The sequence below is a fragment of the Glycine max genome, chromosome 17 (genome assembly GCF_000004515.6).
Source record: "Glycine max cultivar Williams 82 chromosome 17, Glycine_max_v4.0, whole genome shotgun sequence".
In the NCBI taxonomy this organism is placed as follows: Eukaryota; Viridiplantae; Streptophyta; class Magnoliopsida; order Fabales; family Fabaceae; genus Glycine; species Glycine max.
Window position 1 is genome coordinate 7,239,931 of NC_038253.2, and position 17,903 is coordinate 7,257,833.

Below are 17,903 nucleotides of genomic sequence, written 5' to 3' on the forward strand. Positions count from 1 at the left end.
CCTTTCCATGATCCAACGGTCAATGAGTCTGTAATCATAGTTTTATTGAGACAAATTTGGGTGTATACGAAAAAAAATAAGATTTTGGGAAAGAAAGAATGAAGAACATTTGAGAGAAAGAGAAAGCGTATAGATGTATTGTAAATGTAAAAAGTGACCTGATATGTCTCTATGTATAGTTAGGTTATTCTCAACCTATTATTTACTCTATTTTCTTTATTTTATTATTTTATAAGAATGAATTTTGATTTTACTCCCTATCAAATAAATAAATAAAATATCATTTTTTATTTTCTAAGAATATATATTTATTTTATTTATCTTAAAACTATTATTTTAATTGATAAAATTATTTATTTTTATTTATTTAATTAAAAAAATTTCATTATTTTTCTACAATTCTATTTATTTTTAAATGAAATTATTTTTAATTTATTTCAGTAAAAATGGGATGTTAAAATTTACATTCCTATATAGTATAATATAATATATGTGTGGAAAAAGAGAGAAAGAGATTGATTTTAAAGTGTAATTTACTAAAATATTTTGAAAAATAAATAAATGAGTTTACATTTAAAATTTTTCAGCCCAATAGACGTATCTATTTATTATAGTATTGTAGTATTAGAATCTCTATGACTAAATAATTTGAAGCTTATTAAATTTTTCTAATTTTTTATTGAATATAAACGCAAAATAAGCTATTTTCTACATTGTTTATATTTATGTTTCAAATCCAAAATATTTTTACGTGAAAAGGTATGATAAAAATACTATAACATAATACTACTATAAAAAAATATTTGTGTGTCTTCTGCTATTACTTTGTTTATGACACCGAACACCAACTAAGAATTTATGAACATCACCAACTGTAATTAACCCTTAACCCATCATGCCTGTTATGCATATAAGAGTTGGTTATAACTATCAGGTGCCCTTTCTTGTGCCAATAAGATTAAAAAAAAGTTAAAAACTATATTTCAATTAAATAATTAAAAGTACATTTATATTAAACATCGTATAAAATATTTCATAGTCTTATTTTACCGAATAAATTAAAATAAATATACCTTTATTCACTTATTTTTTTTAAAAAAGTTATCTCAAAATAACATTTTTCCCAAAAGATGCATCCAACAAACAACCAAGGCAATGAACCTACCTATCAACACCTTACGTGTATGGTGCAATAGTTAATATATGTTCACGGTGAAATGTCAATTATGTTCGATATGTGGTCGCTATTTTATTATATGTACATGACTTATTTAAAATCTTACCAAATAAACACCTCTTGTTAATCTCCAAAACTATGGACGCAGAAAAAGTTAGTAAATTTATTTGGGCACGAAAAATTAGAATAGTCAAATTTCTCCCTAAATATATGGTACGATAGTTTATTATTTTTTGACGTTATGCAGGTATGTATGTAGTACTAGTATTTAGAGGAAGACGCTAGAATTTATGATTAATCACAGCCACAGATTAAGCGCAAAACGACAAACTCTGCCATTTGGACTTTGATTCGGCGACGTACTACTATGCTCACGGAATTGCGTTTTGAGAAGACTGGATTCTGCATGGTACCTAACTTACCTAAATTCCTGTCACGTGTATTGTTTTATTTATTTTTTATATCATTCTCAGCCACACATTATGACACTCGTTTTAAAAAATTTAAGCACATTAACTAGAAGTTAACTTTTAATTATGTCAACAGAAAATTAAGACTCCATTAAGAGATATTGTATCCATTTAAGTGATTAATTTTTTCCCTCAAAAGACTAATATTCAACATTTGATTAGAGATATTATTAGAACTGACTAAAAAATTTAACAATAAATTATTTATTTTTTACCTTAACATTTTAAAATCTATTTTTCTGATATATTAAATTAGAGTTTTTTAGAATAAATATTTTTTCATTCAACTATATATTCATTAAAGAAGATTATAAGTTACTCTCTTATACAACAAGAACCATCATATTTAACCCACTAAGTTCAATTTAATGGGGGAGTTTATAAGATAGTATTATTGAAGTTATAAGTTTTAATCGTTATGTAATCATTATACACAAAAAAAAACATAATTAATAAATAATTATTAGATTATTTAAGCATATTTTTATAGTTAAATTTAGTCCACAAATAACTTTATAAAATGAGTTTGAATTAGGCTTGAGTCTCATTTTAATTACCCAAATCAACTTTGGGCTTATAGACCTAATCCCTTATAACACTCAACTTGCATTGAGTTTGGGACTATTGTGGCCTAAACTCCCTGATCAAATGTAAGACTTTAACTTTAAATTTTGAATATAAATTTAATATGTGTTTTTTTAGTTCGACTCAATCATAGCTCAATTTAAACTTAACCTACAAAATCCCATGTAGACTAGGATTTTTAGTAGACTTAGGCTTCATTTTAGACCTTAGAACTTAACCAACAATATTATTTCGACTTCTTTAATTTTTATCAAATTGGTTTTGTTTTCTAATTGAAGTTTAACGAAAAGAAGCCTGGAAACTTACGTGTTACAAGTTCTCTAAACGAGACCTTAGAACTAGAAACTAAAATTTAATTTTAATTTTTAAAATTTTAAAACATTTTAAAAACTATCACCCCAGAACCTTACTTAAATTAAAATAATCTCTCAAATACTTATAATTTACGCATTGGTTATAATTAATTTACATAAACTTTTAAATATGTGACAAAGTAAATAAATTTCCCTTCTTTATAACTATATATTAACATTGAAACTAAACAAATATTTATCAAATATTATTTTTTAGGTTATTTAATAGCTAAAATTATCAGTAAAACTGCATAACATTATATATTGTATATATTAAAAGTTCGAGTAAAGTAACTTTTATCTAACAGCTGTTATTGTGTGACGTTCAAGGAATATTTTTGTTTATTATTCTCTCTTCTAATCCAATTTTATCAATCCTTATCTTTTGATAACTCAACGCGATCGCGTCATCCTGTTATAATAATTACGTGCAAAGATCTGTTTATCTGGTTATAGTTGATTAATAAGACTTAATGTCGTTTTCTGAAGCGAGATATTGTGGATGAAAGAACGAAGATAGTGCACATAATAAGTACCGTTTGTCTCATTATGTATTGTAGTGTAAGGTACTGATCAACTTTTTTTTATCAGTTTTCATCTTCTGGGAATCTTCCTCGGTACATCAGTGTTTCCCCTTAATGCCTATTTTACTCAATATCCCTATTAAGCATGCCAACCCCAAAAAGAGTACCCGCTTTGTCTTCATTCAACTGAAAGGGACAACAAATGAACAAAGGCCTTGGACACGAACTTGTGTTTTTCACGTTGAAAATAATTGATAGAAATGGTTAAAAATGAAACAATTTCTCAAAGCTAAAACATAATATATTTACTATGAATTTAGTTTAAAATATATGATCACTTATTCAAATTTAAGCAAAACTATATTTTTTATCCTTTAAGTTAATTAAAATTTTCCTTAAAAACAAAGCTAATTAAAATTTCAGTTTGATTTTTTTATTTAACTTAGTTCTGTGAGTTATTTTTCATACTAATGTTTTTTTTTCTCTAACTATACTTTGTTTTTCCAATTTTGACAAAAGTTTTATAATTGATAAGGTTTGAATTTATGATCTCTTCTCCTCTTACCCTTCGCAGTACTTAAGTCCCTAATCAAAATTTATAATCTGTCATCAAAAGCCTCCTGACCATTTCCAACCACCTCATTTTGTCTTGCTATCCATTTTAAAATACCTGATAACTATGATAAAATCATTATAAATATTTACTAAATCTTAGATCTTTATTTCTGTCATCATTAACCATCTTCACCTTCATTATGATTTTATATCCATCAATAAAAGTTCGAAAAGAAAGTTTACAAACCAAAAAAACCACTTAAAAGTCTAAATTGAATAAAATAAAAATTAAAACATTAACACAAAAAAATTAATATAAAAGGTTAAATTAAATAAAATATTAAGAAGATCAAATTGACATTTAAATTAAACTTAAAGAACGAAAAATATAACTTGACTTTAAATTAATACATGAATACTAATTTGTCAAATTATTTACTGAAAACATTGTTTCGTTCAAAGAACTTTTTCCATGATATCAAACTGATTAAGATAAGAGAAAATAGTATATACATTGACAGTATAAACTTTTCCCCTAAATTTTGAATTCTAGATTATGTATAGAACTATTGTGTTTTAATTTGGTACAGAGAACTATTATGTTATGAACTATAATACATAATTTATTCAGTGAAACTCTTTTTGTTTTTTATTCTCTCAATTAGATATTAATTCTTCATATTCTTTTCTCTCTCTCTCTCTCTCTCTCTCTATATATATATATATATATATATATATATATATGCTTAATTGCTTATTTCACATGCCAATTTCGTTGCTAGATTATTTTTATCAATCATAAATAACTGTCCTTTTATTTTTATCTGTATACTTAATTAATTATTCATCTCTTTCATTTTGCGTTTTTTATTTTTAAATATTAATAATTAAAAATAATCTTATATCAAATTTCAATTGTTAGTTGTAAATAAAAATATATAGTCTAAATATTCAAATATATTTATTTATTATAAATTTTAATTATAGTATAATTTATTTTAAAATACTTATTTATTATAATTTTTAATTATAGCACATAAACATTAAACTCTTATATAAATATAAATATTTACCTTTCGCAATATATTTTAAATAACTCTATAAATAAATTTTTTTAGAGATTATAAATAAGTTTCTATTCTTCTTTTTTTCACAATCATCATACCGAAATTTGAATCTAAAACTTCATATATATATTATCTCCAAATTTCACCACTAGACCGATTCCAGTGGTTCAAATAAGTTTCTATCCTGCCAACTAATTACAAGTTATAATGCATATTAAATTTATTATCTTTTATAGTTATTATTATTTTTTAAATATATCAATAATAATTTATTAGTTAACACTTAAAAAGTATAAACTTTTACTAAGCACGCGTCTATTAAATTCAATAGAATAATCTTAAACAAAGATAAATATATGACGTGGTGCTTACCTATGTTAAGCGGGCTCTCGTAATAATTTTGCAGTTTTAACTTTTAAGTATAGTGGTTTGAATTCTTTCCTGATGATAACTTTTTATCCTTGACTTTACATATCAACCATCCACAATTCTTTTTAAACATTTTACATCAACAATCACATTATTTTATATGTTAAATAACTCTTATATAAATAATGATGATGCCTTTAGATATACAAAATAGTTACACAAATTTCATATAGTATTATTATTTATTTAGATTTTATTTATTTATTTATAAATATAATTTAAGTAACGAATAGAAATAAAGACAAATTTGTACAAACTAAGATATTATAAATGTAGATATTTTACTAATATACTATATATATATATATATATATATATATATATATATATATAATTATTTTGTAAATTGTATACTGATCCATCCTGCATGCAATACAGTCTTAACAAGACGTTGAGTATAAGCATCAAAGAGCTAAATAATCAAGCATGCTCACGACACGTGTAATTGAATGTTAGTACCTACATTAATCTAGTAGTCTCTGTCTATTATCCATATAGATTAATTTATATATATATATATATATATATATATATATATATATATATATATATATATATATATATATATATTCTTTCATTGTCATTACATTATTTCCGTAATTTTTAAAAAGTAAAATAAATATATTTTAATATATTTTTTAAAAATAAATTTCATATAAGATAAGTATAAAATAATATATAACTTGTTTATGAACATGGATGGATAAAAAATATCATTTGTTTGATCCGAAAAATATATTATACTCCATATCTGACATACACACCTATATGATTGCATTGATTCCATTGAAAAATCGCAACTTCAGTTTTCCAATTTATAGTGGCTTTTCATTTTCACCTTTATTATTCTTCACGTCATTTCCCTTTAATGGTTGGTATTTGGTGGTTGGAGTTGGACTAAGTTTAGCTTTGTAGATTTTTAGGCACTACACAACTATTCTACGGTGAGTTTGATATGTCGAAATAAGAAAGTTTTGAATAACCTTCGCGAGACTTCATTTCAGTCCAAGTTTTTCAGCAACCAAACCTATGACAGGAGTTTGTTCTGTGATAAAAGAAAATTTTGCTAAAATTGTCTGTGATAATAATACTTTATTTTTTACTAAATGATATTGTTTCTTAATTAGGTTAGTCCGAGTGTCATGGCCATTCTATCTTGAATTATAATCGGGTTTTCATGTTTAAAAATTGGAATTTTTATTTATATATATGTTGGTACCATGGTACTGTCCCCCTCCCTTTCTTATATTAAAGGTACAACATGCCTCCTGATTGGAGATATAGTTGGCAAGATTAATTTATAGAAGGCATTTTATTTTCAAACTTTCAGAGATTTGATAAATTTTCCCTGCTTAAAACTTGAAGACAATCAAACTATGTAAGATTTTCAGCATGGACTAATAAGCTCAAACTACCTACTCCAATCTTGAGAATATTTCTTAGACATTAGGGGTCATCAAGTCTCAACAAAAAATGATATCTCCACTTATCTAGCCTAACGTGGGGCAAAGCTATAGCTAGCTAGCTATCCCTAGCTATACAATCATCCAATCAATAGACCTCAAAGGATACACTCATGTGAGCAAGATGATACAATTGGTTTGCACGAAAATCAAAATTTAGTTTTTCAAAGTGTAAAAAATACAACAAATATATCCGGACGTTAACTTTTATTCGTCACTGTTAATAAAATAACCTATGTGACACGAAAGAATAAATTTGTCACTGAAATGATGACCAACGTGAATTGTCAGCATAGGAACATATTTATCATAATATTTTTTTTTTTACTTTTCGTCTTCCCACTCCACTGAATCTCTCACTTTTAATCTTTAAAATTATTCTATATCTCAATTCCAACTTAAGTATTCTTATATTTAGATTGAAAATAATATGTCAAAAGTTTTGAGTAGAAAAAACATAACCGGTCGCAACACCAAATTTATTTATTTATTTATTTTTAAAAAAAGTTAATTAACTATTTTTTTTAAAATCTCACAAAATTTAAACTAGATAAAGCTTAAAGTGAAATTATTAAGTCTTTTTTCTTAATCAATAAAATACATACATACATACATACATATATATATATATATAACTCAAATATGAAAAAATTCCTTGGATAAACCTTATATATTTTTACTCGAGACAACATTTATTATACATAATATGAATGAAATGAAAACAATTATTAACAACTAAAGAATCCAAATAAATTTAAATAAAAAATACAATTATGCTCAAACTAATATAAAGATTAACTTCAAAACAAAAAAAAAAAAAACTAATACAAAGGTTTATTCTTTGTCTTTGGGACATATAGTTGTATTTTTCGCTGATTTAGGAGTTGCAGCAACTTTGCATTCCATTTGACATACCATTTGACATAGTGTGGCAGAATACGTAATAAAGATTAATAATTAGCTGAAGAAACAAAAAATTTCAAGAAATAAAAGACTTTCATTTTTTTAAAGGGTGACTCAATTTTTTTATATCATAAAACTAAAGAAATTTATTTTATTTTGAAAAATAAGTAGTTATATTGATTAATTAAAAAAATAATTAACAATTTGATAGATGGATAAGTAGATAAATAATCAAAATATAAGAGTTCAAATCTTAAACTATATTTTATTGTTTTTTAATCCCTTTTTCCCAGCTTCACTCTTATACAATTCATTATTAACATCTTGATATATTGGTTACATTTTTTATACTTTCGGGACTAAATTTTGTATTTTCATCTTTGAGGGACGCATTTGTCAGCAGAGAAGACGAAAAAAAAAAATATTATGACAAATATGTTCATGTGCTGGCAATCTATGTTGATAAATTTCAGTGACAAATTTATCTTTGTGTGCCAAATAGACTATTTTATTAACGGTGAGAGACGAAAGTTAATGACAAAAGTAAATATTCATCCTTATATATATATGTGTGAACTAAGACAACGTTCCAATTATGGACAATCTAATAGTTTCTTGATCTATCGGATAATGTAGAACAATTATGAGAACCAAATTAAGAAAACAGCTCTATCTTCCATTATTAAACTTGGACCACAGTAGTTCCTTAGAATATTCGCAATCTTTAAGTAAGAACGTGCATGGAGGTAGATTGTGGACCATTCACATGCATATGGGGCAGTCATTATTGGAGCACATCCCTTTACTTACGTACGTTCTTTCTCCTCCACATTAGCCAAAACTCAAAATTCTCTCGTGCCACAACGATAATTTGATCATTTGAGGAGCCCCTTTCAAATATATTAAACACCATATTATAGCTACCCTCAAATTGATCAGATTACCATATACAAGGCCAAAAGTTGACTTAAGCTGAAATTCCCCGTATGAGGAAATCTTCCACAAGGGATATATGATCATGTTTTGAATCCTTATTGGTGGTTGATTTCTTTGTGCATTATATAGTAGAGAATTTAATCCAAACCTTTGTATAGAAAAGCTAGAGGGAAGTAGCTTTGATTCTCAAGAATATTATTACAACTGTGCCGCGCCACAAATAAAATACCTACATAATACCTCTTAAGAAATATACATTTTGCAACAACTTTGCATATTATGTAGCCTGGTCCTGGTAGACACATTAAGTAGGTCTCTACCTGCTAATGATAGAGAGTTAGCTTAATTTGATAGCTTATTTTTAAAACTATATTTCTCTTTACATGCTCGCCCATGCATAAGTGCTGGGAATTCTTATGCTTGTATATTATTACAGAAAAATATATACACATGATTTCTGAAAACTCACTTACTCGCCAGAGGAGAAACAGAACCTTTATGGGAGAATTATAAACTGCCACGTCCAACAAATTAATAAATAGATTCAACGTTCACTGCTATGTAATTAAACTTATTTGAAAGAATGCATTTTAAAAATTATTGAAAACTTATTTTTCTTACCTTTTGTGATGTAAAATGAGTTTTTAATTTTGGTGTGTTTAAGTTCAGAAACTAAATCTTTTATAATCAATACTAATATTAAATCCGTCCAGGCTCCCATTTACTATCCATGTGTTGTTATCGGCTTTGTTTGTCACTTGTCCAGCTATGTTCTTTATTTTATTTTATTTTATTTCTCTGTCTTTTCTCTTTACTGCACGCTCTTTGCTGCCTCAAAAGTTAAAATTTTTATTATTTTTTCAATTTCATTTTCTCTTTTATCCTCTATTTCTGTCTTTGTATTTTTTAAACTGTGTTGCACGCGTTCTCTCTCTAATTTATAAAATAATTATATAATTCAATCTTTATTGAGTATATTTGAATGCAAACAATATTTTATTAATTTAAATTTTAAAATTACAGTAATATGTATAATTAATGTTTTATAAGAAATATATCCATTAAATTTAATAATTAATTATTAATTATTACTTTAAGTTACAGTTTAAAGTTAATAAAACCCTAAAACATGATTTCTTAAAATTGATGATATATTTTATGTTAAATATCATTAATTTAATATAATCTTTTAAATATTAATTGTTTTTTGCCTAAAAAAGGCAACCTTGGCTTTGGGCTTATTTGTCTATGCTTTGAGCCGGTTATGTAATGAATTTCGTTTGTTTAAAGTGACAAGTTGTATAAAATAAAATATAGTAATTTTCTGCAAAAATGTAAGAATTGAATTATCATTTCATTTTCCTCTTTACACTTTTACCTTCTCACTGTATTCACTTTTTCAACGGATGTTCACATATTAAATTGGATATGTTTTGAAGAAGAAAATTGTCATTCAATCACTTTAATTTTCTTAATTTATCATCCAATTAATTTGATTTAAAATTTTGATCCAAGGGTCAATCCAATACAATATAAATATATGATAAAATATATTAAACACAATAAAAAAATTAAATTTAAAACATCTCAATTATAAATGACATATAACTAATAGCATTATAACTCTTAAAATATATACTATTAAAAAATTTACACAATTTGATAATTATACTTATGTACCTTTACTAAAATACGCATATTTAATGAAATATATTTGTAGTCTTTTCTAATTTTAGCATACTTGTTCGTTTGTAATAAGGAATATTAAAGTAATGTACAAAAAGGAAGAGAATCGTATGTGATATCATTAAAACTCAGAAAATTTGTGTAATTTATTTGATAATTAAGTTGAATTCAATAGACTCATAAACACTCTTAGGTCATATTATTATTATGTAAAACAAACACGATATGTTGCTTCAGTCGGTGGGTGGGCTATCAGAAGAATAGTAAGAGATAGGCCGATGAACTTAATGCCCCAAAAGTTTAAAAGAAACAAAATAAGAGTCCACGCACATCGTTAGAACACCGTCCCCACACGTGAACTTCATGCCCCATTATATTAACAATAAACAGTAGAATCTCCAACTAGTGCCTGCTCCTAAATAGGCATTTTTCTGTTTTCTTTTAATAATCACAGTAATTAGTATTTTTAGTATATTTGCTCTAAGTTTCAGTCCAAAAATTAGAAATATTTAAATTCTTTGCCAGTGGCCAAGACGTTTTCAATTTAGTAACATGATGTATGCAGTTTCCTGGCATATAACAAGTCTTGATTTGTTACGTGATTTTATTTAACCATACATTATGCGAAGTTATATATGAACGATTTCACATAATAATTTTACAGGCTTTCTTTTAACTTCGTTTAACATGAAGAAGACTTTTTTTTTTAAACATCATATGCATTATTTGTGGGATAATTTCTCATCGAACTCTGTAAGTATAAGATAGTCTTAAATAGATAGTATTTCACTATGTACATAATTCTCTTGGCCTAACGCGAAAATGTTAAATGAGTGTTTTTTTACAAAAATTTTAAAGAGACTTAGTATATTATATAAAATATCAATTTTTATATTAATCCTCTAACTTTTTTAGCTGCAAAATCATTTATCAGAGTTTTATAATCAATCAATTCTAACACTTCATTTTTAATAGATAAAATAGCTAGCACATTCAATCTATCTTGTAACATTGTTAATTTTATATATGATTTAAGTAATTTTAATTTTGAAAAACTTCTTTCAACAGTAACAACTGAAATTGACAATAAAATTCTATTTAGGATATTGATAGAGATTGTCAATATATAAAGAGAGATATATACGTTCAATATCTCTTTTGTTTTAAGGTTTGCTAACTTACACTTGATTGTCTTTTAGAATTAATAAAGGAAATTTATAGTTATAACTTGTTAACTTATTTCTGGTAATAAATTAATAAATTCTTTTATTTTAGAGATGTGAAAATAAAATCACTTTTAGAAAATAACCTCCGCCCTTTTTCTTTATGTCCTCTAATGGCTTGGTTGATTTTTGTTTGATTGGAGGTTGTAATTAAGGGATTCTCGTTATTCTTTATAAATATTAGTAAAAATATGAAATAAAAAATAATGTTTTCTCAAAATAATTCAGAATGGTCATTGGTCTATATATATTATAGTCAGAGTTGTATATAGAGATTATAAGACCTAAAATAAAATTTACTTCAAATTTTAATTTAATACAATTTGTTAATTTTTTTTTTAAAAATTGTGAGTTGGTATTTTAAATATTATTCAAATTTCAAATTGACTCAATTAAAGATTTAAATTAATTTATGTATACAAAATATCAACATGAAATAAAATTTTAACTAAATTTTTCGCTAAAATCTTTTTTTATATATCAATCATAGACATTAAATTTAAATTTTGTACTAATTTTAATAAAAAAAATTAGGTAAAGGAGAGATTAAATATAAAATAGATATAAAATAATTTTCTTTAACATTTTGAAATAAAATTAAAATTTTTGATAAATGATTTACGATGACCATTACATTCATAACTTAAGATTATGTAATCTTATTAATGAAAAAATGATTACAAATAATAAATCATATTTTAACAAAATTTACCACTTAATAATTTAAATTGATAAAAAAAATATTAAAAATATAAAAAAAATGAAACTCTTAGGGACCTAAGGCAACCTTATGATTTCTACGCCCAGCTTGTACCATATGGATCACTTACAAAATAAAACTTGATCTGAGCAATTATAAAACGTTTTAAGTGATAATCATTAATCATGCTTTTATATTGTTAATGCAAACATCAAGGGTGTTACAATTAATTTCTCTATCATATTAATGTTTATCTATTGATACGACATAACAATTAGTTGCAACAAAGAAACTAACCTCACAATTCACAAAAGTATGAATGAATATGAAAGACATGATTCTCGTGTTGATATTTTGTCACAATTTAAAATAGGAATTGTAAAATAAACATCAAAATTTTTAAAGTAAAGAATTCTTCTCAGCGGGTCATTTTTTTGGGTGAATTTTTCAACGGATGCTTGCTCACATGTCTAAATATGTTTTCGTGACTTTTAGGAATACCAGATGGTATTATTTAAATGTTTTTATCAATAATTATTTTATTATTTATTTCATGAAAGCACGAAATTAAAAGATATAATAGAAAAGGTATTTTTTTATTATATAATACATACAATGCAGAGAACAAATTTAAAGTGAAGGATACCTTTTATTTTTTGAAGAGAAAAGTGAAGGATAATAATTCTACTTGACTTGAATAAGACTATTTCTTTTTTAAAAAATTATAACCTCCTACCTTTGATGTTACAGAAAGAGCAATGCTTTATAAATTATAATAACCAATAACCAATCACGCTTATATTATGATGCTCTGCAACTTTCAGGTATTATGGAGTTATAATAAAAAAAGATCAATTCTAAAATAAAAACTCGATAATTAATCCAAATCAATCAATCCTTAATCAAATAGTTTAATTCATATCAGTAAAAAAAATTAATTTCTATATACTTGTATAGATTATTTTGAAAATTAACCAATTAAAATTAAAAACAAATATAACAATTAATTAATTAGTGATTTTAAAATAATTATTATAAAAGATTAACCAAGGATGACTACTTTTTTTGTGAATAAAAGGCACAAAACACCTACTTAACGATCAATTAAATCCACACGAAAAAATGGTAGAATTTACAATAGCCAAAACAATTTCTCAATTTTTGAAAATACAATTTCTGGAGCAAATTTTGATTTTTGTATTCTCAATGTTTTGAGTTTGAGCTTCAAAACAAAAAGTTGGATGCTTCAATAAAAATGGGCTGTTTTAAGTCCAAAATTCGGTTTCATATGGGCCTAAAATTGAGATTCCGAATTGGTAGTAAAATCAAGCCAATAACAAAAATTATGTAATAACGAGTTTTTACATGATAAAAAATTTCTATCATAAATTGATAATTCATAAATTAACATATGATAAAATTTATACTTCAACATTATTATTGACTTTTAAAGTTTATAGAAATTTAAAAAATTATGGTACACAAAAATCAATCTTAAAAACTCAACACCCAAATTTATTCGATGTTCATTTTTCTAATATAAAGAATAGATAATGAGATTTTAACCTAACACCTTATATTTACTAACCTAGCAACTAAGTGGACAAGTTATCGCATAGTTATCTATAACAATTCTATTACTTCTAAGAATCTATAATGAATAGCACATCACGGATGAGACCCGAATTAAAAAATATATATAAAATTTATAAACTTGGCTCCAACAATACGATACATTATAACAAAGGTAAAAACTAGAACACGATCTTAAGATGCAAAATCCAAATCCATAAAAGTGTACATAACCCATATTTATTATTTACTAAACTAGACTAACTTTGCTTGGTGTAATCAACTCGGTGTGTGAAGGGCCCAATTGGATAGGGCTGACCTTCAATGGGCCGGGCTCTACGGACACTTGGTCTTGTTGCCGTGAGTGATCATATCAGTATAGCAGGTCCCACAGAGCTCCCTGTTGCCTGAAGTTCCTGGGGGAACACACTTGCACCTCACACAACACGTGCCACAAGCCCTGTTGCACACGTTTGGCCTCGAATGGGCACTGCACCTTGTCTTGCACAATCCTCCGCAATCTGCATAATCATAGTCATTTATAACACCACCACCAAACAAATATATCAAAAATCATTTCTTTATTTTAAGATTTAATAACTTTGACTGAAGTACATAAATAATTTACTACTTGTCTTAAGATTAAAATATGTATGTGTAATGACTAAAATAGATGGAAGAATATATGTTTAGAGACCTAAATCAGGCAATTTCTAAATATATAGACTAAAACCCAAAATTGTGTATAGAAATCAAATAAATAATTAAATCTTATGTTAATTTTTAATTTTTCATACTTGAAGATAAAATTGTGTATACTATATGAGCATCCAGTAGTCTGATTCTAGAGGCTTTTTATGTATATATGATATATACATTGGTGAGAATGAAAAATGATAATGGGTACTCATGCTTAAAAGTTAGGCAAAAATCGACTAATGTTCTTAGAGAATTAGTTAAAAAATTAAAAGAAAAAATTTATGGGAACATATAGGACATTAGTTAAAAAATCTAAAGAAAAAAATTTATCGAAACATATAAAATTACATTGCTTGTGTTTTTTTAGGCTTTCATGTGATTTTTATGATAATTTTTAAATTTTTTTTTAAAAAATGTCACTAAGGAGACTAGTTAGTAAGAATCTAAAAGTTAAAACCGGAAGCACAGGATCAAAGTTAACCTAATAAAGCATCCAAAATACTTTGTTTTGCTTACCTATGTCTTGCATTAGCCTTCTGTTCCCGTCTCTCACGATAAGCTGAAGAGAATTTGATATTTCCAGTAAGGATATTATAATATATACGGTTACATCAAGCACATAAGAAAATCACAAAAGTAAAGAAACATTTTCACTAATATCTTGCCAAGGAAAAAAAATAACATACAGGGTGATTAGGAAAGCGAAGTTCTTCATCTTCTTCCTTTTGCATGTTAACATCAGATGAAACCTGTATATGACAAAACAACAAAAGAAAATCATCACTCTCATATTCAAGTGGGTACAAACTAAACGTTAACAAAAAGAACTTGATTTGAAGAAATTGAATATATGAAAAATGAAAAATTAAGGTAATGTTAATTTGTGTACCTTAGCAAGACATACCAGCAGCAATATCCCCATCATAAGAAGCTCGCGTAATGCCATTGTATGAAGAACAGTGCATGCAAATTCTAGAGTGTTTGGAGAATTCTAATTGAGTTAGTGGCTTGCTCACTCTACATACTAGCATTTATATAGGCAAAAGAGGAACTCAGAAAACATATCTTGTAACATGAAATTACCAAAATGGCCCAATCTTTGGCATTTTATAGGCCTATGTTTCGAGAGATTTTTATTTACCGAATGCCAGAACACTTCTGAGTGTTCCGTGTCAATGTTTGCTATTGTGGGAGCCGGTTAAGTACAACACTCACTCTTTTAGCATACACAATAACATTTTCATAAATATCTTCTTAGCTACTATAAATAAAGATATTATTGCATTTTATATTTTGAAGTTTTAACATAAAGATATAGCATTGGACTTTCAATATGTTGTTCTAATTAACTAGTTTCTTATTACTGTTTTTATGCTAGAGTAAATATACTTGCACAGTTTCATATTTAATTTTTCTTTTCTTTCTAGAATTTAGATACTAGCCAACAATGCTGCACAAAATTTTCTTCTTTTGTATTGAGTAGCATACTCAACTAAGAGGAAGGGGGCAATGGTCCATGAAAAAACTAGTTTTGTATTATTTTGCATCGTTTTCTAGTGTCTTTGGGGTCAAATTAGTTCAACTTGGTTCAATGCATCAAAATCAAAGTTGTTGAATTGATTGCATACAGCTGGATGAAGCCTGTAAACATTGTTATCGGTTTCTATATCATCCTTATCCTATTAGTCGGTGATGACAACAAGGAAAAGCCTAATACCTCTGACACTGTTAGTTTCAGTATCAGAAACGAGGAAAGGAAAGGACAGGAGAGAGAGAATATAATGATTTGGTGGGGGCAAAGTACATTCCGTACTCATCCATGCCTTAATATATTTATTAAATTTCATGCTTATCCTTTTAAAATAAATAATAAATTTATTATTTTTTTATTTATTTTACACTTTTCAATTAGTTTACAACTTATTTTACTGAACATTTATAATTTATAATTTAATAAGTTAATTTAATTTTTTAGTTAGTTTTACTTAAGATAACATGTGTGTATAAGAAATTTCATTAGAATGTGTTTGGATAAGAGAATTTAAAATTATGAGAAATTTTAAATTTTAAGAATTTTAAATACTTCAATTAAAATTATTTTATTTTCAAAATTTTATGTTTGAATAAAAAATTAAAATTGTTAGGGTGAAAGAAAATGAATGCAAATAGAAGAAAAGATATGGTTGGCGTGCTTCCAAAGAGAAGAATATTGATGCGACATGGGGAGTCGTACAAGAACTGGGACACCATGGCGTACACCATTATACTCGACCATAGCATTCAGTCAACGACGCAAGGCATGACTCAAACCCTTCGCGCTGGCGAGCACTCCACTGCGTGATAGGCAACGACGACTGCTCCCTTGACTGGCAGCGGATGCAGTTCTACGTATCCCCCTACATCCGCACCCGATCGACGCTCCACGAGCTCAGATTGTGTTTCTTAAAGGAGAGGATCATCGAGTATGAGGGAAGAGTCGCGAGTTCGAGAACGGGATTTTCAAAAACTTTCAAGTGAAAGAGAGGATGAAGATTATAAAGGAAATACACGAACATTTTGGAAGGTTCTTCTATTAAGAAGAGAATTTCAATTTCTCACATTTTAGAAGAAAATTAAAATTCATATTTTTAGTTGTTTAAAATTATATTTTAAAATTTCAAAAATTTAATTTTTTCATAAAAAAATCCAAACAATGGGACAATTTATCAAGGAAATTCATTTTCTCGAGGAATTTAGAATGATTCATGATAAATAACTTGTTTGGATAGTGTATTTGAAATGAGATTTAATTTTTGTTATTTTTATGAATAATTTTGATTGATTAAAATAGTAGGATTTTAAATTCTCTTAAAAATTATAAAATTTGGAAATTCTTAATCCAAACACAAAGTTAAAGATTTTAATTTGATTGCTTTCAAATTTCAAATCATAAATCATATAAGTGGATTTCACTATGAATATCGAAGAAGCATCTTCTAACTAAATCCACCCATCATCTCCGTACACTCACTCTAACTAATTTCTATCTAAAAAAATTAACAATCTTATCGTGACAATTCATAATTAAATGATAATATTAAAAAGCTTACATTTTCAGTACATTCTAACTAATTTTTATCCAATTTTCTACTCTATGTTAATATGTTATTTGTTTTATTTTCAAAGACATTTTTTATCATTTTTTTTAATTTTTTTTACTACAATAAAGTTTTAAAAATGTAATATTATGTTTGAATTAAAATTTGGAAAGCATTTTTATTTTTATAAATTCCAATGCATCAAATAAAGAAAGAAAAAAACTGTTAAATGGCATAATAAAAGTACTTTTAAACTCTTTCAACTTTAATCCAAATATATATTACGTCATATACACATATTTTTTATCCATAAAAAACAAACATAAGTATAAGAAATTTAACTACTCAGGTACATTACTGAACAACTAAATGTACAAATATTATTCAATTTAAAGTCATTTTCTTTATAAACTTATTTTGTCATTTAATTCAAGCTTGGATTTATTCTTTTCTTTTACCAAGATGGACTTAGTTGCCTAGTTGA

The 17,903-nt window shown here is 26.0% G+C and overlaps 1 protein-coding gene across 2 annotated transcripts; it reads right to left on the reverse strand.

Moving 5' to 3' along the window:
• Window positions 1–13,746: 13,746 nt before the first annotated feature.
• Window positions 13,747–15,664, reverse strand: GASA26 (gibberellin-regulated protein 26). 2 transcript variants are annotated; one of them, NM_001371556.1, is made up of 4 exons: window positions 15,232–15,664; window positions 15,029–15,091; window positions 14,859–14,901; window positions 13,747–14,164 (listed from the first exon to the last, which is right to left on the reverse strand). In NM_001371556.1, exons 1-4 carry the CDS (start codon window positions 15,286–15,288, stop codon window positions 13,980–13,982), a joined length of 348 nt encoding a protein of 115 aa, NP_001358485.1. In that variant the 5' UTR covers window positions 15,289–15,664; the 3' UTR covers window positions 13,747–13,979. The 2 variants fall into 2 exon arrangements, with proteins under 2 accessions (NP_001358485.1, XP_014624841.1); XM_014769355.3 differs by having other exon boundaries at window positions 13,758–14,164; window positions 15,247–15,489.
• Window positions 15,665–17,903: the final 2,239 nt, after the last annotated feature.